Source organism: Pithys albifrons, chromosome 19, assembly GCF_047495875.1.
Source record: "Pithys albifrons albifrons isolate INPA30051 chromosome 19, PitAlb_v1, whole genome shotgun sequence".
NCBI classification, from domain to species: Eukaryota; Metazoa; Chordata; class Aves; order Passeriformes; family Thamnophilidae; genus Pithys; species Pithys albifrons.
Genome location: NC_092476.1, coordinates 3,562,967 through 3,586,980, shown reverse-complemented (window position 1 = coordinate 3,586,980; position 24,014 = coordinate 3,562,967). Strand labels below are relative to the sequence as shown.

The following is a 24,014-nucleotide window of genomic DNA, read 5'->3' as shown; positions in this document are numbered from 1 at the left end:
TGTGAGTGCAGAGGGAAGATCCTGCTCCAGAGGCTGGTTTTCCTTTCCTTTGCCCACCCAGGAGCTGCTGGAATTGCACATGGTGTGAGAGGCTTTGCAGCTCTCCAGCAAGTCAGGGGAGAACCTCCAAGGTTATGCTGGTCTTGATTTGTTGGCTGATTGGGGTTTTTTTCTTCTATTTTTCATGTCTTTGTTTTTATGAGAAGGAAATAAACAATCAGAAGCTTATTTAGGAAAGCTGATCAGGATGAAGGCAGAAACTCAGGATAGTGAACAGCAGTTCACAGCCACTTGTGTTCCATTAGGCAGCGTGTGTGGGGGTGTTGGACCTGAGTCACAGCAGGCTGTCACTTGGGCTCTTCCATCACAGAAATTGGGTTGCCTGTTGGTCCTCTGGTTTCTTGTCATATGAGAAATTTGTTCAGCTCCAGGATGGAAAACATTTGAATGACTTTTTTTCAGCCTGCAAAAAGAAAATCCTGGGCTCTGGAAGAGCAAGAGTGCTGGTGGAACATTGCTGTTCTCCTTTACTGGCTGCTTTGGCCAGGCTGTTGTCTCTGATGTCCCTGGTGTTCATGCGGAGCAGAGTAACTGTGGGGCCCAGAGGAGGCTGTTCATCCTCTCTGACCTGCTGCGTGTCTTGGCTGCACAGAGTTACTGGGTCACACAGCCTGTGCTCCTCTGAGGTGTCTGTACCTCAGCCCTTTGAGAGATGAGGGCTGAATCACTTCCCTTTCGTAGTCAAGTGCTCTTCTTTCTTTCTTCCTCCTCTTCTGCAAGGTATTTGTTGGCACCAGGTTTTTTCTCTTGTAGCTGCTTATCCACAACATTCACATTATTCCTTGGTAGGGTGCGTAGAATGACCTTAAATCTCTCACTCTGTGCCACTGATTCAGTTTTTAAAGCTTTTCCTGTATCCTCTATATTCTGTATGTCCTGTTTTGACACTGTTTAAATGAATGCCAAAATGGGAATACTTGGCACAACACTCCAAGTTCAGTCTCAGCAATGCAAGGCTGAATCTCATTCTCTGCCCACTCCTCCCTCCTTTGTGACACAGATTCGTGCCCAGTTCCCTGTCCATTGCCATTCCTGAATGCCCAGAACTCTCCCAGCTAAACTGGGGTTTATTTGGAGTGCTTGGCTTTGCTTTCTGTATTTACCACTTGATGAGTCTTTATGTAACAAGAAAATGTTACCCTTTATCTCTAGATCTCACTTAAAGGACTTAGAAGTTTGCTTGTGTCTATCTCAAAAATACAGTGTTTAAGAGGAAACTTGTTTGGGTTTTTCCCCACTCCAGGATTCCTGGAAGGCTGAACGACAGGAGAACCCCCCTGGGCGAGCTGAACTGGATCTTCACAGCCATCACAGACACCATCGCATGGAACGTTCTGCCCAGGGGTGAGCTGGGCAGGGGGGCACAGCAGGGAGAGGCCTGGGCAGAGCAGAGGGAGGGAGAGTCAGAAAAAAATGAGACTGAAAGAAGGAGAAAATTAAACCCTCCTATTGTAGGACAGATCAGGCTGCATCTTAAAGCTGGTTAATTTATTTCTTCTTTTACAGAGCATTGCAGAGCCTGATCAGTAGAACCCAGAAAGGGTTTTTCTGTGCTAGCACAATTGTTTTAGCTTGAATAATTCTCTTTCTTACTGTATTTGCAAAAAGCAATCTGTTTTCTTCCAGCCTTATCATAAATAAAGGGGTTTTTTTATCCTCTTTGCTGGTAAGGCAGTTGTGTGTCCCATGAGTAACTTCATCCCATTTTTCTACCCCTGTTCTGCTCTCAGTTGGTACTTCTGGAGCCCAGGCAGCCAAATTTGTAAACAGTTCTCCAACTCTGCTCTTCCTAATGCTCACACAGCATCAATTCTTCTCTGCCCTGTAGAAAAGAGCACATTTGCTATCTTTTAGGATTCATTTTGGCTTCTCATAAGCACATCAAACTGCCAGTTAACAGATGGATAGTTCTTGATTAAACAGTACACAGAGGTCCTGTTCTCCCTCAGTAATTTTCCAAAAACTTAGGCTGAGCTGAAGTGAAACAGCAAAATGGGGGTTTTATCCAGAAAAGGCAAAAAAGAAGCTGAGGTAAAAAGTTTTTAATTGTGTTAATGTAAAATTGTGAGGAACTGCAAGGCTTTGAGGCAGAATTTAACAGTTGTCATATCATTCACTGCAGAACTGTTGCAGATTCCTTGTTACTGGAATAAAATACTAACATGGTTTTATGTTTTAACCACTTTTTGCCTGTGACCTAAGGTGCTGCAGATGTGTGTGGTAATTCCTGCACTCTCTTGGCAGATCTTTTCCAGAAGCTGTTCCGGCAGGACCTGCTTGTGGCCAGTTTGTTCCGTAACTTCCTCCTGGCCGAGCGAATTATGAGGTCGTACAACTGCACCCCCGTGAGCAGCCCCCGGCTGCCCCCCACGTACATGCACGCCATGTGGTGAGTGACAGCAGGGCTGGGGAGCCACTGCCTGGCATTAGGGGGGTATTGGCTGGCAGGCTGGGCAGGCCCTGGCACAGCTGCCCAGAGAAGCTGTGGCTGCCCTATCCCTGGGAGTGCCCAAGGCCAGGTTGGACAGGACTTGGAGCAACCTGGGATAGTGAAAGGTGTCCATGGCAGAGGGTGGGATGATGATGCTTTAAGGTCCATTCCAACCCAAACCATTCCATGATTCTGCTGAAGTCTCCACAGAGCTTCCATGATTCAGTCAGTGGATCAGGAATGGAACAGCTTGTGACAGCCTAATACCCATCTCCAAAGCTGCTTCTGCTCTGTGCGTTCATAATTATCCTGTAATTCTGTGGTGCAGAACTGTCAGTCCAGCCACATCATCTTTCACTCCAAATACCAAAGTAATGGCTCTTCTGCTGCCTTTGTTTTCCCCCAGTAATTCCCGTGGGATTCTACAGGGTGGGAAGAGCTGAGGGCCTGAGGGGAAGATCCTTAACTTGTGTTGCTGAAGTAGAAGAAATTTTTGCTGCAGAGTTCATCTACTTTTACTGTTGCTTTTAAGATGATTAATGGAAATGGAGGTGGCACAGTTATCAAAATGCTCTTAAATGTAGTTCTGACGATCAAACCAATGTCCCATGAACAATCATAATAAAAATAATAATAATAACAGTAATAACAAAAATGCTCACTTTTATTTTCTTACTCAGTGTGATTAATAGAGCAGCACCAAATTGGGCAAAGTACAGGCTGGTGCAGTGAGGCTGATGGGGTCCCTGGTGGGGGAACAGAGCCTTGATAAAGACTGATAAAGTGACAGGTAAAGATAACTGAGGGGATTTAACCTGCCTGCATTTTCCAGAATCCTTTTAATAAGTTTCCCCCATAAAAATGTGAGGAAATTGAATGTAGGGGAGGGAGGAAGTGTAACATGGAGTTCAAATTCTCTGAGCAACCTGGTCTGCTGGAGGGTGTCCCTGCCCATGGCAGGGGGTGGAAGGACATGAGGTCCTTTTCAATCCAGACTGTTCTGTGATTCCATGGTTTCTGCAGGGAATGGAGGCAGGCTGGCAGCAGGGAGCCCCAGGAGCCTTTGCAGGTGCAGGAGGCATTTGCTGGTGCCACAAAGCTGCGTTAATTATTGAAGCTCTGCAGGCAGTGAGGGAGTTTTGGCTGGAGTTGTCAGCGCTTGGGCAGCTGAACGTTGTGTGTGCTGGGACAGGGCAAACAATGGTCTGAGTGCTTTGGGTCAGGACCTGCTGAGGAAAATTGCTCTTGTCATTTGTAAATGAGGTGAGCTGTTTCATCAGTGTCACATGGGGGACTGGGGCACCTAAAACTGAAGAGCAGGAAATCCACCCGAGTTGCTGTGGTGTGTTTGAGCTGCTGGTGCTGCTGGATGGGCAGAGCTCGGAGCCATCAGCTGCAGTGCCCAGTTGGAGGAGGGTGGAACATGGTGTTGCAGGAATTTTGAAATTAAACCAGTAAATTTCTGGAGTTATTTATATCTTGCTTATTGCCAGCATATTAAAAACCTATATTTCATGTTCCTTATAAGAATATAATTCATTCTTTTTGCCAGCCTGTTAAAATCCTGTATTTCTGGTTTCCTATGGGAAGGTGACTTGACTTAGTGTTGCCATCTATGGGCTGAACCACAGGACTGAAACTGGGAACAGCTGGATCCTGCTCGGTGTCCCAGAGCTGCATGGAAGCATGATGGAGTCTAGAAACACATTTGCTGTGTTCCTATTGTAGTTCTACTGGAGCAGAATGGTGCTTGGAAACACCTTTGTGAAGCCCCTCAGAGCACACCACGGGATAATGGCATTGGTGCTGATATTTAGGATTTACCAGAAGAAATTCCTTAAGAACAGTCACAAACAGGGTTCTTTTCATTGTGAATCCCCAACACTGGTGAAGGAGACAACAAGGGAGCAGAGAATTGACACACTTTATTCAGTGTCCTCTAAAAAATGTGCAGTTTGAAACAATCCAGCAAAGGGGAAAATTCCATGTTCGTCAGAGGTGGCTCAGGGCGTTATGAGGAACTTTTAGTAAGGACAAATTTAGAAACTAATTTAGAACTTGCTTAAATATTTTCTAAAAATAATCACCTTCCTTTCAGGAATTTTCTAATGGATCACTGATCTGAAACCTCCAAACCCATTTTGCTGTTTGGGTGAACTGGGTGATGTGATGAGGGCAGGAGAGGTGGCCACAGGGGTGCTGAAAAGGATGGAAACTTCCAACAGGATGATGTGATGATCATGTTGAACTGATGTCTGTGTTGTTGTGTGGTGCATAATACAGCAAGGGCTTCTGATGGCTCTTTTATCAAGACTTTTCCCGGATTTTTGACCCCCAGCATGTCAGGCAGTGTTTTAGGAGTGAGTCCTGGCTGCCATGTCAAGATCTGCAAGTGGTGGGAGCAATGCTGCAAAAATTCCTAACACTTAAGCATTGATTTTCCCCCTGAATAATTCCAACTGCCCTTTTCTAGGCATTAAATCTCAGTCATCTGCTCTTTTTCTCCTTTACTTACCCACGTCTCTGCTTGTGGGATAATTTCCCCCAAGTCACACTCGGGTGTCTCTGGATTTGGGGATCTGGCACAGGTGTAACAGGAGTGCTGAGGCTCCTGGAGGAAGGAGCTGCTCTGCCTTTGGGTTTAGTACTCCTGAAAACAGCTTTTTAAAGTATTAACCTATTAAGTTGTTCTGATCAACTCACTTGGGAGATGGAAATCACTGTTGCCTCTGCTGTTAATTATCCTGTTTACCTGAACAGTTGAGGAAAAGTGAGAACTTTTATTTTTTGAGGGAATGTTTGACCCACAAGCTGCCAGTCTTTCCTTCACCAGGAGGGCACTGCATTTCAGAATGAGGAGAGCTGATGTCTGTGGCCATGCCCTTTGGTGGGATCTGACACGTTACTTCTGATTTTCCTATTTTATTGACTTTCTGAGTTTCCCCTGCCCAGGCACGAGCCCTGGGGCACAGGGTGGTTGTGTTTGAGTGGTGCCTCACACTGCAGGGTCTTGGCTGCTGCAGGCACTGCTCTGACACAGGACTAATGTCAGTATCTATTGATTGCCTGGCCGTGCTGTTGGGCTCTGAGTGGCTCTGTCTGTTGTGCATGAGAACAGAGCCCTGTGCTCTGTCAGCACCTTGGTCTCTACTGTGATGGATCAGGGTTTATGCATTGCTGCTGTTGCCAGCTGGTTTTATTTGCAGCCTTTTGAAAAGACCTAATAATGCCTTTGGAAATATTTCCTAACACAGGTCATATATTAAACCCCAAGTACCTTAATTATGCTTTGGAAGGGCTGCAATTCGTGCCTAATAGAAATACTGGTGGTTTGTACACAGGCCATGAAATTCGGGTTGAAAGGGAGTCATAATAAAGCAAATAAAATAAGCTGAAGTCCTGGCTGAAAAGGAAACCATAATGCAGCAACCCAATTACAGGTGAGAGGAGTCCTGGAGCTGTGTGGCGTGTGCAGGATGGATCAGGGCTGCTCAGCATCCCTCAGGGAAATGAGGCTCGTGGAGCTGCACCAAAGCACTCGGTGCCTCTCTCAGCAAGAAGAAAGTGATTGTTTGAAGAGGTATTTGGAACTGCTTGACGTTTGAAGGATTAGATTAATTCAGATTACACTGTAACCAGATTTTTTTTTTGTGTCTGTGTGTTAGTTTTAACATCTCCAAGTCCCATTATTGGAGTACAGAGAGTTTGATGGAGAGAAATGTAAGACAAAAATAGCAAAGCCTGAGCTCTGAGTTGTGTCTGGAGCAGGGGGATGTGCTGGGAGAAGAAAAGGATTTCAGAGTTGTGCCAAATATTCATAGCAATAACTGTTTTTTAAAAATAGCTGTGTCTGAGCAGCTTCCCAGCTGTGCCCTAAAGCAGCTTAGGGAAGTCACAGGGTCACTGCAATGCAGGTGAACTGGGGCTGGGATTGGACATGCAATCAAAGAGGACATGTCCTGGAACTGTTCTGGCACAAAGAACAAACGTGAAGAGTCTTGTTCAACAGACCTGCTGAAGGTTCAGTACTTCACAGTTCCAGAAATGGAGTTCAGAACAAGGAGATACCCAGGACTGCACATGGCCTCAGTGCAGTATAAACACACAATTCCCACAGGAAAAGAAAGTGTTAAAAGATGTCAAGAATACATTTTAGAAAAAGAAAAAAAAGTACATGAGAGTTAAAAGCATTAGGCATTGACTCAGCCCAGAAAATGTGAGCGTAAGAAAATGTGCCTGCATGAGCTGCCAGCTCAGGGTACCCGTGGGTGCAGACAGACACAGACACACACGGCTCTGATGGGGCTGAGCTCTGCTCTTGGAGTGTTTCTGGGGGTCTGGGCTCTGAACCAGTCCCTGAGCAGGGCTGGGACTCTGCCTTCTGTTCTCTGCTTGAAAGCCCAAACTTTGCAGCACCTCCGGAACACAAAGTGAAGAGGCAACTGATGAATTCATGTTAAATTATTAAGTGTTTGAGGAGCCCTGCTATAGTGGAAAGGGTATTGGACTGAGGAGGGGGGATGGATCCAGAGATAGAGATGTATCTACCTAGAGATAGATCTGGAGGGCTTGAGGAAAGGGGCTTGGGCTGAAAGACCAAGAAAAATTTGAACTAAAATGTCAAGATAATACACAAGTGTGTCTGGCAAGGGAGAGGAGTGTTAATGGTGGGACTCAGGCAGTGCTCGCCCTGTTTGATTCTTACTGCACAGTGATGGAGTGGTGCCTTTTCATTTTTACTGTTCCCATACTCTGAGCTGCAGGATCCCAGGGCAGGGGAAGGCTTGGCTCTCCCACTTTGGGTCCCTTGTTGAGCTGCTGCATCACTTCCCTTCACAGGCTGTTTCTGTTGATGTGCTGCCTTGGCTTTACTTTATTGGGATAAACAAAGTCCTCCTCCTACTTGTTTTTTAACTGAGTCCAACTTCTAGCTAGGGAGAGATTTTAACTTTTTGTACCTAGAGAGCACTTAGGACAAGGTAGCATAAAGCCCCCCTCATAAACACGTTCTTTCACAGCACAGTGCAGTGAAGTTGAAGGCCTGGGGTATTTTGGCTCTGTGGTCTCCATTGTGTCGCCTTATCATGGTGGAGGGTCTGGAGCTGGTGGAAGAACACAGTGAGGGTGGAGGAGAGAATGATACTGAGGGATCACCAAGCTCTTTTTGTACCAAATGCAGTGAAAACAAATCTTCCACAGCCCTTTCCAGACAGCAGTCTGAGGGCTGATGTCTGTAAATCACTTGTGGGATGCAACACCCCCATCCTGGTTCCCTGCTACTCCCTAATTTATCTGCTGTGTGTGTGAAGCTGTGATAGGAGTTCAGGCAGCACATCCACTGTGTGCCCACCTTTCCAGTTCCCTTGGGCGTATTAAAGCTGTCAATCACTGCTTCTCCTCCCCACCACACCACTTACAGTCACTGGGGCTGTAATGAGTGTTTCCCCTTCCCTTTCTCCCCCCACTCTGTGCTTTAGTCCTTTCCCATTCATTTATGGGTTGGATTGAATCTTAATTACTGAGGCACCTGTTTAATGTCATCATCTGTTTGCCCACGCAGTGAGTTACCTGTGGGCAACTTGTGTGCAACCCCAAGTCTGCTGTGGAAGGAGTAGCTGTTCCAGTGGTTGGAAATAGAGGAGTTTTACTTCTGGCAAACCTGTTTTGCTCGTGTCTTGTTGAGTGGGAGGGTTTGTGTTTCCCACAGAGAGAACAGAAGCAGCATGTTAGGGAGGTTTGGAAGGCTTGGAGGATCATTTGAAGTGTTTGATTTGAGTCTCTTCCACAGCTGATGTTAATCAGCAGCTCTCAGTTGTGGTGAGCAGTGGATTACATGTGGAAAGTTTCTCGTTTGAAAGGTTGAGTAGGTTTGGAGTTGTTGGCCAGTGCTGGTAAAGATTGAGAGGTCTGAGGAAGGTTGGCTTTGTCTCCACTGCTTTTTAACAGCCCGTTTTTAGAAGCATAAGAAAGAGATTTTCTTTTAATCTGCCAAAATCTCTTTTTAAATTTTTTGTTTGTTCGTTCTGATAACACTTAAAACCTTTGAGATTTGACCTCGTGGGGCTGCTGTGGACTGTTTTGTAGCAGTATTAATGCTGCTTACCTAAAATTACTGTGAGGAGCTCAGCATCTCAGTGCTGTGCCTCTGCAGTGTAATGACCTGCACAGAATCTTTTACAGGCAGCCAAAATCAGACCAGTTGTCTCTGATCTCTAAACCATTTTCTTCCTGCATAGTAAGACTGATCTCAAAGGCCCTGTGGATTGACATTTTCTGGTGCTGCAGAGAATTTCTTTAGATGTTTTGCCTGTTTCTCCAAGAATCCTGAAACTCAGAAATAGTCCTTTGCCTGATGTAAAATTGTCTTTGTATTTGCACTAATTGCCTTTTCCTCAACCAGGACTAAACCCCTCTCCTGAGCTCTGTGTAAACGTTTTGTCTGCAGGCTGGGTCTGTATGGAGCTCGTGGGAAGCATTTGCTGCCCTTGCTTTGATTAGCTCTTGATTAGCTCTTAATTATATTGGCAGCGCGTTGTCAAGTGGAAGGTGAGTGTGGGAAGCTGAGGAACAAGGTCTGGGGCAGCCAAACCAACCTGCAGCTCTGGAGTCCATGGGAAAAAACCGCAAGAGCTTCAGAGTTTGTTTTTCTGTTAATTGCAGAGATTGTTTTTGGTTGGGAACAGCTCCCAGTTGTGCTGATGGGATAGATCTGCTCAGCAGTGGGTCTGATGGAAGGTTTGTTTGACTCAAAACAGGGTGATTTAAGAAGTTATTAGAGCTGGTAACTAAAATACACAGTATTGATTATCACCCATGGCCTCGTGTCTGCAGACGTTCGGAGGAGGAGAAAAATGGCTTTGGCTATTGATGTTAACACAGGATGCCACGAGCCAGGAAGAGCAAATGTGTCTGAAGGGGAAATCAGGTCCTTTTGTGGAAGAAACCCCATGGCTGGGAAATTAACTCAGCCCTTCAGAGTGCATAAATACATACACTGAATGAAAAGTGCGTGGAATGTCTATAGAGGTAATCACTCCTGCGGTGAAAAGTAGCTGTTTCACTTTTGTAGAGATGTTTGAGGAACTTTGGAGACCAAATGCATGTTTCAGACTGTGAGCATGGTGAAGCAGCCTGTTGGCACCTTCTCTTTGCACTGAATCAGCCACAACAGGTTCCTTGGCTGATTCCACATGTAACTTCCACACTGCTGTATCTGTAACACTAAAATGCTGTAAGTCACAATTGCCCAGAGAAGCTGTGGCTGCCCCATCCCTGGGAGTGTCCAAGGCCAGATTGGTCAGGGCTTGTAGCAATCTGGGCTGGTGAGAGGTGTCCCTGCCCATGGCAGGGCTGGAACAGGATGGGCTTTAAGGTCCCTTCCAGCCCAAACCATTCCATGAGTCTGTGAGTCCAGACTTCAGTCACCAGGAGTACAGTAGGTAAGTGTAAAAACTCAACTATTTAGGTATTTTCTCTGTTTCTAGAGTGATGTCCATCCCTCCATCCTTGGGGTGAGTCATGCAGGGCTGATCCTTGTCAACAAGACTGCCACATGAACGCAGCTCAGAGCGAGATTGGCAGGAGTGAGAGCACGGCCGGTGTCTGTGCCCAGGGCGTGGAGAAGGAGCAGAGGGTGGTGTGTCCATGAGCTGGGAGCTGAAGGGCTGCTCAGCAGGGATGGAGCTTCCCAAGCCACTCTGTGTGACTGGAGTGTGGAGCAGGCCAGGGTTGGGGTGAGGTGGAGGTGTGAACTTAATCCTGAATTGGAGCTAATCCAGGATTAAGTTCAGTTTTTGGTTTAAGAAAGAAGTGTCATCCAGTTTTGGATGAGGACAGATATGTAATAAGGCTTCAGCTCGCTCTGGCTCCTTTCTCCAGTGCAGAGAGGATTGATTTCTGTGAACCTCTGTGAACTCATCCAGTGCTGGACTAGACCTTCTCGCTGCTTTTCTGAATTGTTTCTGTGTTACACCTGCTTTTTGAAAAATGCCAGGCATTTCTAAGCCAGTCAGACAGCACTGCTTTATCCATGTTCTTGTGTGATCAGAATTCAAATTTCCCTTGCTATTCCTTATGGACAACTTGTAATTCCTTCTCTTCCCTCCCTCCCTCTTTCCTCCAGGCAAGCCTGGGACCTTGCTGTTGACATTTGCCTTTCCCAGTTACCTACAATTATCGAGGAAGGAACTGCCTTCAGGGTAAGTTGGGAGTGTCCTGGGCCCAGTTTAACCCTTTATCCGACATCCCCATTCCACACGTCCCTTCTGCTTCTTGAGCCTTCACTTGTCACACTTTAAGGGTTTATATTTGTAGAAAAAAGTCCCAACATGCAGCACAATTTTTTATATGAAGGGCTTAAAGATGAAAATGATCTCTTAGTAGAGTTCCTTTCAAATAAACATGAAATAGAGGTTGAGGGTGTGTTCAGAGAGTTCCCCCAAGCTCAGTGTCATTGATGGGAGTCACTGGGGTTTTTTTGCTTTCTTTAACTGAGAGAGCAGAAAAGTAAAATTTTTAATATTATATTTGCCTTAAATTCCTCTATTCAGAATGAGCTTTTCCTTACATTCCTTTGACATTTCATGAAGTGAAACCTTCAAATAATAATCACTGTACAACCTGAGGTAGCTGTTCCACCCTGTTGTCTTTCTAATTTTCAGTGACATTCTTGCGTTTTATTTGTTACCAAACTTCCAAAGTTTTTCTGGCTGTAATTGCAGGTTTTCTCCAAAGCCTTGAGTGCAGGAGGAGAACTGTGGGCTTCTGCCAGGCTGGGGGTTGATCAGGATGCCCTGAGGCATTTATCCTCCCACCCTTTGCTTCCCTCACTGTCTGTGCTGTGTTTAAAACATAAAAAATAAGATTTTTCTTCTCTTGGATTACATTTATTTTTATTTCATGTCTCTTAACAATGTCAGTGGGGGTTTTTATATTAGTGCTAACCCTCATCTGGGCATTCTCTGCCAATGAGCTGAAATTCAGCAGAGTTCTGGGTATTTGGGGTGAGAGGAGGCACAGACTTGCTGAGGATCAGACATGAGATCATCAAATAAGAGTGGTCATTCTCAGCTGGTAATCGATTCAGGGCAGGGTGGGAACAATTCACAAGCGGGTTTTCAAGTCTGACAAATGCAGTTTATTGTGTGTTTTGGCTGGAACTGAGGTGGGCTGAGCCGTCAGTGTGCAGTCAGGGCTGGGAGCTGGAGTGTGGCCAGGCTCCAGAGCAGCCCAGGCACTGCACTACAGGCAGGCTCAGGGCTCTCCTGAGCCCTCCCTTCTGCTGCCATCTCAAATCCAGTGTGGTTGACACTGTGGGCTTTGTGCCTGCTCTGCCGAGAGGGACAGACATTCCCCTGGGAATGACTCCCTGTGAGACACCCACAGCCATGGGAATGCTGGCTGTTCTTTGGGAGGAGTGGAGGGCTCAGCCCTGTGCCAGGTGGCTGGAGCAGACAGGCAGTTGCACATCTCAGATCAATTCCCCGTGTTCCCATCAGTGCTTTGCCCTCTGGATTTCTGCCCAGTGGGAAGTGTTGTGGCTCAGGGGAGGTTGGCTGGCGCTGGCCAGAGACGAGGGAAGGGCTGGAGTCACTGGGGTCAGTGTCAGCCTGTTCACATCCCCAAGGCAGAACTGGGATGTCTGGGCCAGGTGAGGCACAGGGTTATGCTGCCCTCCCTTCCTGTGCTGCTGCGGACTGAGAGTCCAGCCTGACCTGGATAAATCCATTGACAGCTTCTTCAGGTTGTCTGTCTCAGCAGCACATCCCAAACCATGTGTGTCTGACTCCTGCCTGTACCTGAGGTGTTCTTGCCTGGTCAGACTTGGAAAATACCATAACCTGATGGAGAAGGGCCTAGAGGGTCATGGTGCCCGAGTGGGGGGTGGATTTGGGTTGGTTTGCTCCCCCTTCTCCATCTCATCACTCCTTCCTTCCCCTTTGTTCTGTTTCCTTGTGTATTCCTGCCTGTAAGCTGCTGTGTGCTTTGGTCAGTACATTCTCATCCAAACCTTGTGCTGTGTAGTCAGGGAGATAGATGGCACAGGGAGTTTATTTTCACTGCTGTTGGATTGTGTCTCTGTGGACTGGGCAGAGTAGGCTCCGAGTGCTGCTGCGGGAGTGAAACTGCCTCTGCAGAGCAGATAAATCCACTGCTGTTCCATCTGCTTCTTCTGGGCAGAGAGCAGCCACATTGCCCTAAGACCTTTTGTGATAACTTGTCCTGTTTCTCTACTCCTTCCTTTTCCTTTCTTCCAAATGCTTACATAAGAGAATGCCAGCATGTTTAGAGGGAATTGGACAAACAAACGTGTCAGTTATGAAGTGTGGGGTTTGGAAACAGCATGACCTGTTTCCTTCACTGCTTGGTCTTTACCCCAACCCTGCATTGCTGTTCTTGCTCCGACAGCACAGCCCGTTCTTCGCGGAGCAGCTCACGGCGTTCCAGGTGTGGCTGACCATGGGCGTGGAGAACCGCAACCCTCCAGAGCAGCTGCCCATCGTCCTGCAGGTGAGGCTGGGCTGGGGCCCTGCCCCTCCCTGGGGGTGCCATGGGGGTCCTGCCCCTCCTTGGGGGTGCCATGGGGGTCCTGCCCCTCCCTGGGGGTGCCATGGGGGTCCTGCCCCTCCCTGGGGGTGCCATGGGGGTCCTGCCCCTCCCTGGGGGTGCCATGGGGGTCCTGCCCCTCCCTGGGAGTGCCATGGGGGCCCTGCCCCTCCCTGGGGGCCCTGCTTCTCCTGCCTGCTCATCACAGGGCTGCCAACCCCATGGCCCTTGGGAACATACATTCCATGGGCTTCTCCAGGATGAATTAGAGCTACTTGCATGTCCCCTGGACCTGTGCAGATGGAACCCAAGTGCTTTTCCAGCCCCATCCCTTGGCTCTAGGGCCAAGCTCCCACTCCAGTCCATGTGCAGTGGTGTTGGCTCTGCTGCCTCCTCTTTGCTCTGGAGTCACCACCTCTCTCAGACCAGCACATCTTTGTTGTCTCTCCCATAGGATTTCTTCTATATCCCAGCTCTATCAGGCAGAGACCTTTATCTTCCCTTGTTTTCAGAGAGTGGAAGTTACTGCAGTGTAAATAGTGTGGAAACAGCTCCTTTATCCATCTGGTACAGTCTGGGAAGTGTTCCCTTTAATGTGGGGTTGAAATTTTGCTGCAAGAACATAGAAACAAGTCTCTGAAGACCATGCCTGGAGGAATGTAGAGTTCTGGTAGGCTTTGCTCAGACCAAACAAAGTTCACATGTTTAAAGGAGAAGTAAATCCAGGAGAAACAGAACACAGCATTTCAGCTGATGTTTTATGGCAAGGCCCACATTGCAGTTGTCATCTGTCACCTGCTCTGGCCTTTCCTCCTCTGCAGTTTGCATTGGCAGAAATACAAACCCTGGCCAAGGTGCCTGTGGGCTCTGCTCTACCAACAGCAGAGTTTAAAGTCTTTCTGATTAAAGGACTGTGGTCCTGGTCCCTGGTAAAAGGATCTGTGGGGAGACTCCCCTTCCTCCCTGTCAGCTGGTTCTGTGACGGACAGCACCATCCATCTCTGCAGGACCAAACTTCAATTTCCTGAGCCTCTCAAGCCTTGAGAGGCCGAGGTGCATGTGGAGATGTGTGATTTGTCTCTGTCAGTGCGATGGGAGCAGGCAGGCTGCTGCTCCAGCTCCAACTGCACTGCTTTCCAATGGATTGTTTGGCACCAGCGGGCTCTGCAGGCTGCATAGCTCCGCAGTGGAATTGAGAGGTCACCTGGCAAAGAAACCTGCTTTCCTGCCTGGAGCAAAAACAAGCTGGGACAGCATAATTATTGTTACAATTATAGCATATTAATTGTACAGTGGAATAAGATTGGCTGTTAACAGGTCTGAGATATTTGGAGTCAGAGTCCCGCTGAGGCAGGATGGGAAAGGCAGGAGTTTCAGACAGGGTATGAGTTTCATTCAGGGCAGGGAAATGGTCCTTTGTAAATGGCCTTTTAATTGATTTCAGAAAGCTGCTTCCCACTTGGAATTCTTGCTGTGTGTGGGGTAGGTGGGGCACAGGAGGTTTCCTGGTGCAGAGAGGAGAGAAGCCCTCAGAGAGCAGTCAGCACACACAGCCTGGCCAGGCCTGAGTCCCAGGAGCTCCATCCCTGTGGAGATTCCTCCTCTGTGTGATCTCCTGTGCACGTGGATGAGAGCTTATCCCCACACAGGGCTTGTGGAGATCACTCTGCAGTTCCCTTCTATCCTGCCTTTATTAGGAGATTCCTTCTAAAATATGGACTAAATTATCTCCCGGTGTCGTGGTTAGTCTGTCACTTACATGAGTGGTTGTAATGAGCTTCCCCATGTCTATTTGGGAAGTTGGTGGCAGATGTCAGGGCGGGTGTGACACAGGGGCACGGTGAGGCACTGAGAGGTCAGAAATTCTGCACTCACTCCCCACATCCTCACCCAGGGCTCTGTAACTTGTGTCTTCTCAGGCTGCAGGTTATTGTGCAGATCAGCTGGCAAAGTGGGAATGGGAAATCATGTGAGACCGAGGCCTTTGTTTGGGTTGGGCAGTAAGAAAACAGAGGTTTTCAAATCAGACAGTTTGCTGTGGTGGAATGTTCCTATGGGATGCCAGCAGTGTGGAACTGGGATTTGTATCTTCACCTGGAAACCCCTTTCAATTGGATTAGTTTCTTTCCCCAGCTGTGTCAGAATTTGTGGATTTCCTTGGTTTTTCTGCAGGTCAGAGGATACCAGTGTGGGGTCTGAGCAGCCTGTCCCTGCCAGGTCCTGCTGCTGTCCCAGCCCTGCCCCAGCCTCCACCTGCCCTGGTTTCTGGTACTGCTTTATCCCAAACAGCTGCTCCTGTTATTCCTGGGCTCGTTTATGGAATAGGCTGGTGCCAACTAGGACAGGATGACCAAAATCCTTTGTCTTATGACCTGTCCTGAGATCTGATACTCAAAGTGAAACCATTAGAATAGATATCACAGCCTCCTGTTTCTTCTGGACTTTTCCTGCACAACTTTTCAGTATCCAGTTCCAGTCATCCATAGTGTGAGATGTGAGCCAAGTAATTTAGTTATTCTTCAATATTAAACATGAAAAATAATGTAATTTCAATATGCAGTGTGGAAAAACACTGAGAAGGGGATGGAACTGGGAAGGTAAATCAAGGAGCCTCTTTCCCTGAGATCCGTGCTGAGGGATGTTCCTCGATTTAAACCAAGGATTAAATGTTGCATTCCAATATCTTACATCTGTTAAGGAGATTAAGAACTGCAAGTCTATCTGTTAATATTTCACACCAGGGTAGGTATAAGCCAGTAAACCACCACCTCATTAGTGTTGTCAGACTCTGTTTTAATGAGATTTTTATTAACGACTAATGTGACCTTTTGCTCCCTCTTAAGTCTCTGATATCGATTTGCCAAGGAAAGCAAAGCCTCTTCTTGTGCTCCTGAGCTGTGGGAGCAGTGGGAGGCTGGGCTGTTGCTCCCCTTTGGATCCTGCTGCAGGCACCACCACATTCCTGCTTTGCTGGGAGAGGCAGGTTGGCATCCACAGAGATGGCTTCCCTCCTGTGTCAGGAGCAGCTCCATGCAGGAATGCTGTTGGGGGTGGAACCCTCCCGGCCAAGCTCTCACAGCCAGGGTTTGTCCTCCAGCTTTTCATTCAGTCCATGCTGTTCCAAGTGCTGTAAGGACCCCGAGGTCTGTCCCATGTGCTCTGCAGGCACAGGGATTTCTGTTCTCTGTGCCACATCCTGTGCCCCTCTCTCCTGCAGGTGCTGCTGAGCCAGGTCCATCGGTTGCGAGCTCTGGATCTGCTGGGAAGGTTCCTGGACCTGGGGCCCTGGGCTGTCAGTCTGGTGCGTGGGTGCTGCACGTGGGCTTGTAAATTCTAGTTTATCTCAGTATGGGTGATAAATACAGATGGTGATTTAGGGAAGGGAGGTGTGGAGGATAATCCACAGATTTGACAAATGAGCAGTTTTGTGTGTTCATGTGTGGGAAATGCAGCAAATATCTCTGCAAGAACAGTGGTTTGTGTTAATGGAATTCGTTTCCATGTTCATTTCCATTACAGTGGAGTTCCTTGGGGATAATTTAGTGTGTAATAGTGTAAGGGGCAAACCAGGAGGAAATAACTGGGACAAGTAAGGTTTGTCATGAAAAATGAACAGCAAAAAAAAGCATACACGTTTTCTTTCTGCTCTCTCAGCTTACTGTCTCCATCACTTTCTTCTCTTTCTTTATCTGTTTGGTCTCTGGATTTTACAAGCTCTTCTGAGCAGGCAGCAGCTGCAATCTGGAGTTTGGGAAGTGGCAACACAGTGTGGAGCATAAATAAGAATTTAACAGAGGAGCAGTTTAAAACACTCCTGTAAATGGAGCTGTTTGTTGATAAAAGCGATGAAGACAAAGCACCAGCTGGTCGTGGAGCAGCTCAATGAGGGGACATTTTAGTGGCTTTTTTTGCCTCTCTCCCTTATCTCAGCCAAGAGTTCCTTTCTGCAGAAGGAGGCTGGAGGCACAGGCAACCCTCCTGAGAGTGGTCTCTAATCCCATGAAGTCTTGCTAAAAGTCTGTGTAAGGAGAGACCTGTTAATTCCCAGTGGGAAAGCTGGAATTCCTGAGTTTTTGCAGCAGGTTTGGAGGGAGCAAACAGTCCCAGCTGAAGGGAGTGAGCGGATTGTGAAGCGTAAAATAAGCTCAGGCTGGAAGGAGGGAAAGCTGGTGCTGGAGTAGCTCAGAGTCTCCTTGGACCAAATGAGTCTGAAAATATCTGGTGACATTCAAGATTAAAATGAGCAACAGACAAACACACAGGGATCCATCCCCTCTTTACTAGAAATGTGGGAAATTGTTTTCCACCAGATTTCTCAGCTGTGCCAATAAAGATGCTGCATCCTGGCAGCATATTGGGGTGCTGGGGTTGAGCTGCCCACGGAGAGTTTGTTCAGGGGGTCTGTTCTTGGGGGTTTTGCCCACAGGGCTTTGCCCACGAGGGTTTGTTCACAGGGGTTTGCTCTTCTCTCTGCCTCCCAGGCCCTCTCCGTTGGCATTTTCCCGTATGTGCTGAAGCTCCTCCAGAGTTCAGCCCGTGAGCTGAGACCACTCCTTGTCTTCATCTGGGCCAAAATCCTGGCCGTGGACAGTGTGAGTACTCCTGTACCTGCCTGGTTCTTTGGGGTTCCAGCAATGTGCCTTTTCTGTAAAGATGGTCTCAGCCAGAGCTCTGGTTGGTGGAGTTTAAAATAAATAATTAAGCAGGTAAGTAATTGCAGATAAATTTATATAATTGTGTATATGACTCTAGTTTGTGGGTGCAATTAGTTGAGCACAATAAAATTATTAGGACAGGTGCACACATTAATTCAGGCACAATTATAAGCCCATATAGAATGTCTGAACTGCTTTTGGATGTTGGATCTTTCCTGTTTGGGGGTTATTTTTGCACATTTCCTCCATTTCAGTAAGGACAACAGCACTGAATTCGTTGGAGTTTTCCCTGCATTGTCAGATTCAGTTTTATAACTATATTTTCATTAACATCCTAAGAGGATTTTGGAGAGCAAAGAAAATGAAAACTATTCATCTTAGAGAAAAGCTCATTTCTGATGCATCCGAGGCTGGTACCTCAGCCCCAGGTTTGTGTCAGGAGGCTCAGGTATGACTCCCACCTGGTGTCCTGCTGTTCTCCCTCTGAGAGGGCTCTCATCCCTCCTGTCCCCTCACACACTCCCTCCATGCTCTGAAATCCCTCACTCATTGACAGGCTTTGCTTTACAGCAAAAAAAGAAAAATGCTCTTAAATGGGTGTGTTTGGGGTGTTTTTGTGCTGTTTTGCTCCACCAGCACATGGTGGGAGTGGAAAGGGAGGAGGGAGCAGCTTCCCCAGTGAAGGGCTGTGGCTGCTGCTGAGCAGGGGACAAGCAGCAGCTCCTGTTTCTTGCAAATAGAGTATTTTCTGTAAGTTCTGAACTTTCACTCCAAGCCTGCAGCCTGTTCTGGTCGTGTTTTATTATTATTCACAGTGGAGCTGCTTATTCTGTGAGGAGGAGGAGGAGGAGGAGGTGTCAGTGGTGCTGGATTCCCATATTGTTCACAGGATCTGAGCAGGGAGGGGTCGAGTGAGTGTTCTGGTTTGAGAGCCATCGTTTCCCTCCCTTGAGCCTGAGAAATTTGGGTTGGAGAGGCAGCACAGACAATGAGTGTGAAGCTGGGCAGTCTTCTGAGCTCTGTTGGTGTCTGTGCCTGCGTTAAAGCCTGGAGTTTGTTTTGTGTAAGGAACAGAAAGTAATGACACTGAGGAAGAAAAGGGGAGGAGGAAGCCTGGTGTGTGCAGTGACACCAGAGTCAGGAAAGCCTCTCGGAGCTGCAGCCTGGCAGCAATCCAGGCCCTCTGCTCTTTGCTCTGCCAAAACCAGCAGCTTCACTCCTCTCAGCAATAAAATATTCTCTTGCATCTCTGCCCTGCCATCCCCTCCCCTTTCAGCAACTGATTCCCTCCTTCACCTTCTCCTCTGATAAAAAATGCATGATCCTGTCTCGGGCACGGAGCACACGACACAGCCATGTCACAGGGGAGGCTGATGCCAGCTCAGTGTTTCCTCCCTCACATTTCCACTTTTGTGGGGTGTATCCTTTCGGTGTGACCCCAATATGTCAGCCTGAAGCCTGAGGTGGTGTGTCAGCAGCCCCACGTGCTGATCCCAGCCTAGGAAAGCTGCCTTGTGCTCCTGGGGGGCTTGGAAAGGCACTGGAGCTACTCTGCAGTTTGGGTTGTGTGTAATAGGATAAATACTGTGGAATTTTAATGTGTGACAGAGATGTGCCATTTAACTCTTCATCAAAGCAGGTCTTGTTTCCAGCTGCTGTTTGTGTCCCGTTGGTGGTGGCAGAGGGTTCCCTGCTCCTCCCTGTTAGCCCATTCCCACAGGGGTGTTTGGTGGCAGACCCCAGAAAGTGTTTGAGCTTTATTTTGCTTCTCAAATGAAAAAGATTGGAGAAAAATGTTTGAGATGTGACACATTTATACATCACTGGAGTAGCAAATACATGTACTTTGTAGTTCTCATTGTGGGTTTTTTGGTCTCTTTTTCAGTCGTGCCAGGCTGACCTGGTGAAGGACAATGGACACAAGTATTTCCTTTCGGTTCTGGCAGATCCTTATATGCCAGTAAGGACAAGTCATGTTTATTCAGACTCTTGTAGCATTCGCTTACCTTGTTTTGACTGTTCTGGTGCTGATGTGGGGCTGCCCCCACTGCAGTGCTGTACCTGGGGAGAGTCACTGCTGAGCTGGGGGGTCAGCAATGCTCCCACCACTGTGACAGAGGCAGCCAAACAAAGAAGGATTTATAAACATATTCAAAGTTTTGTAAGCATATTACTCTGTGAGAGTGGGAGCTTGGGGCTCCAGCATGGCTGCAGAGACAGGGAATTGCCCCATGGCTTTGGCAGTGCCCTCTGCAAGGATTGTTTGGGTCCCTGGAGAGGGTGTTTGTGAGCCCTGCCCAGAGCAGGGAGGCAGGCTGGCTGCGAAGGGCTCTCAGGTGTGACAAGCTGATGGCAAGAAAATTCCAGCTTCCTTTCTTCTCTCTCATTCTTTTAATGTGACACAGACTGCACTCAGAATAACACCACATTGCAGGATGTGGTGCAGCTGTTCCCTGCCCTGTTCTCCAGGTAACCTTCAGCTGTGTGTTGTTTACAGGCTGAACACAGGACAATGACAGCTTTTATCCTGGCTGTGATTGTGAACAACTACAACACTGGGCAGGTGAGTCCCCACAGCCTTTTGCCTTCAGTCTCTCCTGCCTCTCTCTGCCCTGTGCCTTTACTTTGATAAAAGTGTCCTGGTGTGCATTACAGTCCAACCCTGAACTGGGAAAGTGAACTAGGAGGTTGTTTTATGTTAATTTCTGCATGGATTAAAAGAAAAATTGGCCTGGAGCTGTGACAAAGCACCTGGCAGTGGAGGGTAAGGACACAAGTCACTCCACAGCCACCCCTCCAGGCAGCCAGTGGCAGGTTGGGAAGGAAATAGTGCCTGGTCCTGTCAGGTGGGAACCTGATGGCTGAAAATGGTCTGTGGAATGAGCCATAAACCCTAGGGCTCTGACAGGTGCTAGGAATACTTCCAATGAGGGAAAAACAGGGTTTATGGCTTACAGGAAACATTTCTAAAGCTCAACTGTTTAACCAGCTCTAGCAGTGTGTACTTGCCCTTCCCTTCATGCTGCTGCCAAGTGGGATTTTGTAACACAATCAGTCTAGAACCACTGAAGGATTATTTTCTATTGTTGTTCTGTCTCTTTTAGCAGTAGTGTTGTTTGGTAGGGCTGGGGTGGGGAGCTGCCACCCCAGTAAATGGCCTGTGTTGCAGGAAGCCTGCCTGCAAGGGAACCTGATTGCGATCTGCCTGGAGCAGCTGAACGACCCCCACCCGCTGCTCAGGCAGTGGGTGGCCATTTGTCTGGGGCGCATTTGGCAGAACTTCGACTCAGCCAGGTGGTGTGGGGTGAGAGACAGCGCTCACGAGAAGCTCTACAGCCTCCTCTCGGACCCAATCCCAGAGGTAAGAATCCAGCTTTCCCGGTAAACACCAGTTAAATTGGCAGAATTCTGGCAGAGGATGGAAATTCCTGTGAACCAAGGCCTTCAAGAGCTTGGCTTGTGTCCAGGTCAGAGAAAGATCTTGTTGCTGTTTCCTCAAGATGGTGCCAATCCTCCTGCAAGACGAGCTTCCAAGGTAGTGCAGGGGGAGTTCATACAGCCCCAATGCCCTGGGATCTGGGCAGCAGAGTTGGGAAACACCACGGCTTTTCCTTCCTTGCATATCGGAAGCTGTTGAAAATGTGATCATAAAACACACTGTGTGTGTTTGGTCTTTTTGTCCAAGTGTGAAAACTGTTCTTCCCCTGCCATGTGTGAAAATCCATCTTTAGTTGGATGTGTTTTACCTTGTGACACAGTCCCTAAGAGAGGGGACTGTGCTGAGCCTGGCAGTGACTGACAGCCCCTCAGACCCCAGTGAGGTGACAGCACACCAGGGAGAAGGGAGCTGAGCTAAACACTCTGGCAAACGTGCAGAGATTAGAAATGAGATTCCCCTCCACACTCAGCCTCTGTCCTGCATCTTCCACCTCCTGTTCTGGCCCTATTTCCCCACATTGTGAGCAGTGTTTCTCCAGATTTTTGTCCTTTTTTCCGTCATCTCCTACATCCCTATAAGACCTTATCCAAAGACCATTGTCAGTGCTCCTATTAAAGATTCACATCCCAACAGGAACTCTGTGTGTACCTTATTCGTGTTAATTAATATTCAAGGCAACACAACTGGAAGAATCACCCATGGGAAGTTCACCAAGTATTCTGGGAAATTAAATATATCCTTTGTGTGTGTGAATACTGAAAACTCAGTGCTTTGCTGAGGCTGCTTGGGTCGGTACTGCCCGTGGGCTTCCCTGCAGCCCTCACTTGTCCCCTGGCACAGTGGCTCAGGTTTACAGTCACCACTTGTGGGGATAAAATGAACCCACTGGCAGATGAGGAGCTGAGTGATGCCTGTCTGTGTGCCAGGTTCGCTGTGCCGCGGTCTTTGCCCTGGGGACGTTTGTGGGGAACTCTGCGGAGCGCACGGACCACTCCACCACCATCGACCACAACGTGGCCATGATGCTGGCGCAGCTCATCAACGACGGCAGCCCCATGGTCCGCAAGGTAGGGCTGGGCCTCGGCTCTGCAGCCTCCCTTGGACGCACTGCCCAGGGAATTTCACTCTTTGGAAGGATCTGTTCATCACACTCATCATGGAACCACTGAGTGGTTCGGGTTGGGAGGGACGTTAAAGATCAGCTTGTTCCACCCCTCTGCCATGGGCAGGGACACCTTCCACTAGCCCAGGTTGCTCCAAGCCCTGTCCAGCCTGGCCTTGGACACTCCCCGGGATGGGGCAGCCACAGTTCATGGAGTCTCTACCTTCAGCTCCTGCTGAGATGTGTCAGCCCAGGGGATGAGTAGCATCAGCCCAGTGCCGAGGCCAAAGGCTGTGCGCTCGGGGGGTCTGTCCAGCAGCATTCTGGGGGTGCTGCTGTATCCACGTACCCTTTTCCAGCACAAACACTACAGCATTTCCTTCATCCTCCACTATCAGGAGCCCCTGACAGGAGTGATGTGCAGAGAGTCCATGTCCAAGTGTGGACAAGGTTGTTGTTCAGATCAAGGAGTTTCTGTGGATTAACAATGCCAGGTATTCCACTAAATATCTGGAGGAGGAGTGATCATGTCATCATCATTTTTCTTTCCTGTTTTTTTTTAATTTAAAGAGAATGTGGAGACAGGGATAAGGAAGGAGAGCAATTACACTGGAATCGTCTTAGGTGCAGAAAACACTGAGAATTCTTGCTGAGCTGCTCTTTTGATGCATTTCTGCTCGTCACTGGTCTGATCATGATATTTTACATTACAGGATCTCAGGTTTTAAGTTAAATAGTTTTGTGTTGCTAAAAACATGGAGTGGTGGCAGTCCTAGGGGAGGAAGAGGAGGGGGAGTCAGAGTGCTGTGGGGAGAGTGTGAGAGCTCTGTCAGTGAGAACTTGCTGCCTTCAGAGCACTGAGGATGGATCACAGAAGGCTTCAGAGTAATTCTTCAGATTTGGAGAATTGCAGTTTCTGATGCTCCATCATACATCAATAGTACATTAAATAGTTTTTGACATTCTGGATTGTTCTTGAAGGCTGTTCTGAGGTGTCCTAATGTTTGTGTTTATTTAGCTGGAACATCAACACCCTGGCACTTGTCACCAGCATTGCAAGGATTCATTTCTGTTGTCTTGTTTCAGCATTTAATCAGTTTAATTCAAGAGAGAGCTGTGTGTCACACTGCATGCTCTGTGAGATTCATAAATCTCTCCTTGGGAGATCAGTCCCTGAACAGAGACAGCAGCCAAAGCCAGCTCTGGCTCCTCTTTGCTCTTCAGTGCTTTCTGTGGTCCTGCTGCAGTTTGACACCGTTGGGCAGAATCAGAATCACAGAATCATGGAATGGTTTGGGTGGGAAGGGACCTTAAAGCTCTTCTTGTTCCAGTCTCTGCCATGGCCAGGGACACCTTTCACTGGAGCAGGTTACTCAGAAGTAGCAGTAGTGGGTAGGAGTAATTAAGTAGCGGGAGCCTGTTGAGGTAGAAAAGGCTTGTGAAGAGTTAGATCTGAACTCTGCAGCTCATCCCTGTGAATTATGGGAGAATTATTAGCCTGGATGGCCACCTAATAACACCAGCAGTAATGACCATATTGGTCTGTGTCAGTCCCATGTTTCTGACCTGTGTAACCATGAGATGTTTCTTGTGCTCTTTCCCCAGGAGCTGGTGGTGGCCCTGAGTCACCTGGTGGTTCAGTACGAGAGCAATTTCTGCACCGTGGCCTTGCAGTTCATAGAAGAGGAGAAGAATTACCCTCTCCCTTCTCCAGCTGCCACAGGTGGGGGTTTTGGGTGGGCAGGAGATGCAGGGCCTGAAGGCACCTGGGAACTGATTAAG

The 24,014-nt window shown here is 48.0% G+C and overlaps 1 protein-coding gene across 5 annotated transcripts in view; it reads left to right on the top strand.

The window, feature by feature from the left end:
- RPTOR (regulatory associated protein of MTOR complex 1) overlaps nucleotides 1–24,014 on the top strand; it is a 107,213-nt gene that overhangs the window by 41,279 nt on the left and 41,920 nt on the right. For 4 of the 5 annotated variants that reach the window (XM_071573451.1, XM_071573448.1, XM_071573449.1 and 1 more), the window contains exons 8-18: nucleotides 1,304–1,404; nucleotides 2,305–2,449; nucleotides 10,614–10,689; nucleotides 12,899–13,000; nucleotides 16,254–16,337; nucleotides 17,518–17,628; nucleotides 19,577–19,651; nucleotides 20,189–20,254; nucleotides 20,861–21,052; nucleotides 22,057–22,197; nucleotides 23,838–23,955. In XM_071573451.1, coding sequence (XP_071429552.1) covers nucleotides 1,304–1,404; nucleotides 2,305–2,449; nucleotides 10,614–10,689; nucleotides 12,899–13,000; nucleotides 16,254–16,337; nucleotides 17,518–17,628; nucleotides 19,577–19,651; nucleotides 20,189–20,254; nucleotides 20,861–21,052; nucleotides 22,057–22,197; nucleotides 23,838–23,955 — 1,211 coding nt within the window. The remainder of the gene's footprint in view (nucleotides 1–1,303; nucleotides 1,405–2,304; nucleotides 2,450–10,613; nucleotides 10,690–12,898; nucleotides 13,001–16,253; nucleotides 16,338–17,517; nucleotides 17,629–19,576; nucleotides 19,652–20,188; nucleotides 20,255–20,860; nucleotides 21,053–22,056; nucleotides 22,198–23,837; nucleotides 23,956–24,014) is intronic. The other variant, XM_071573452.1, reaches the window with a different exon arrangement.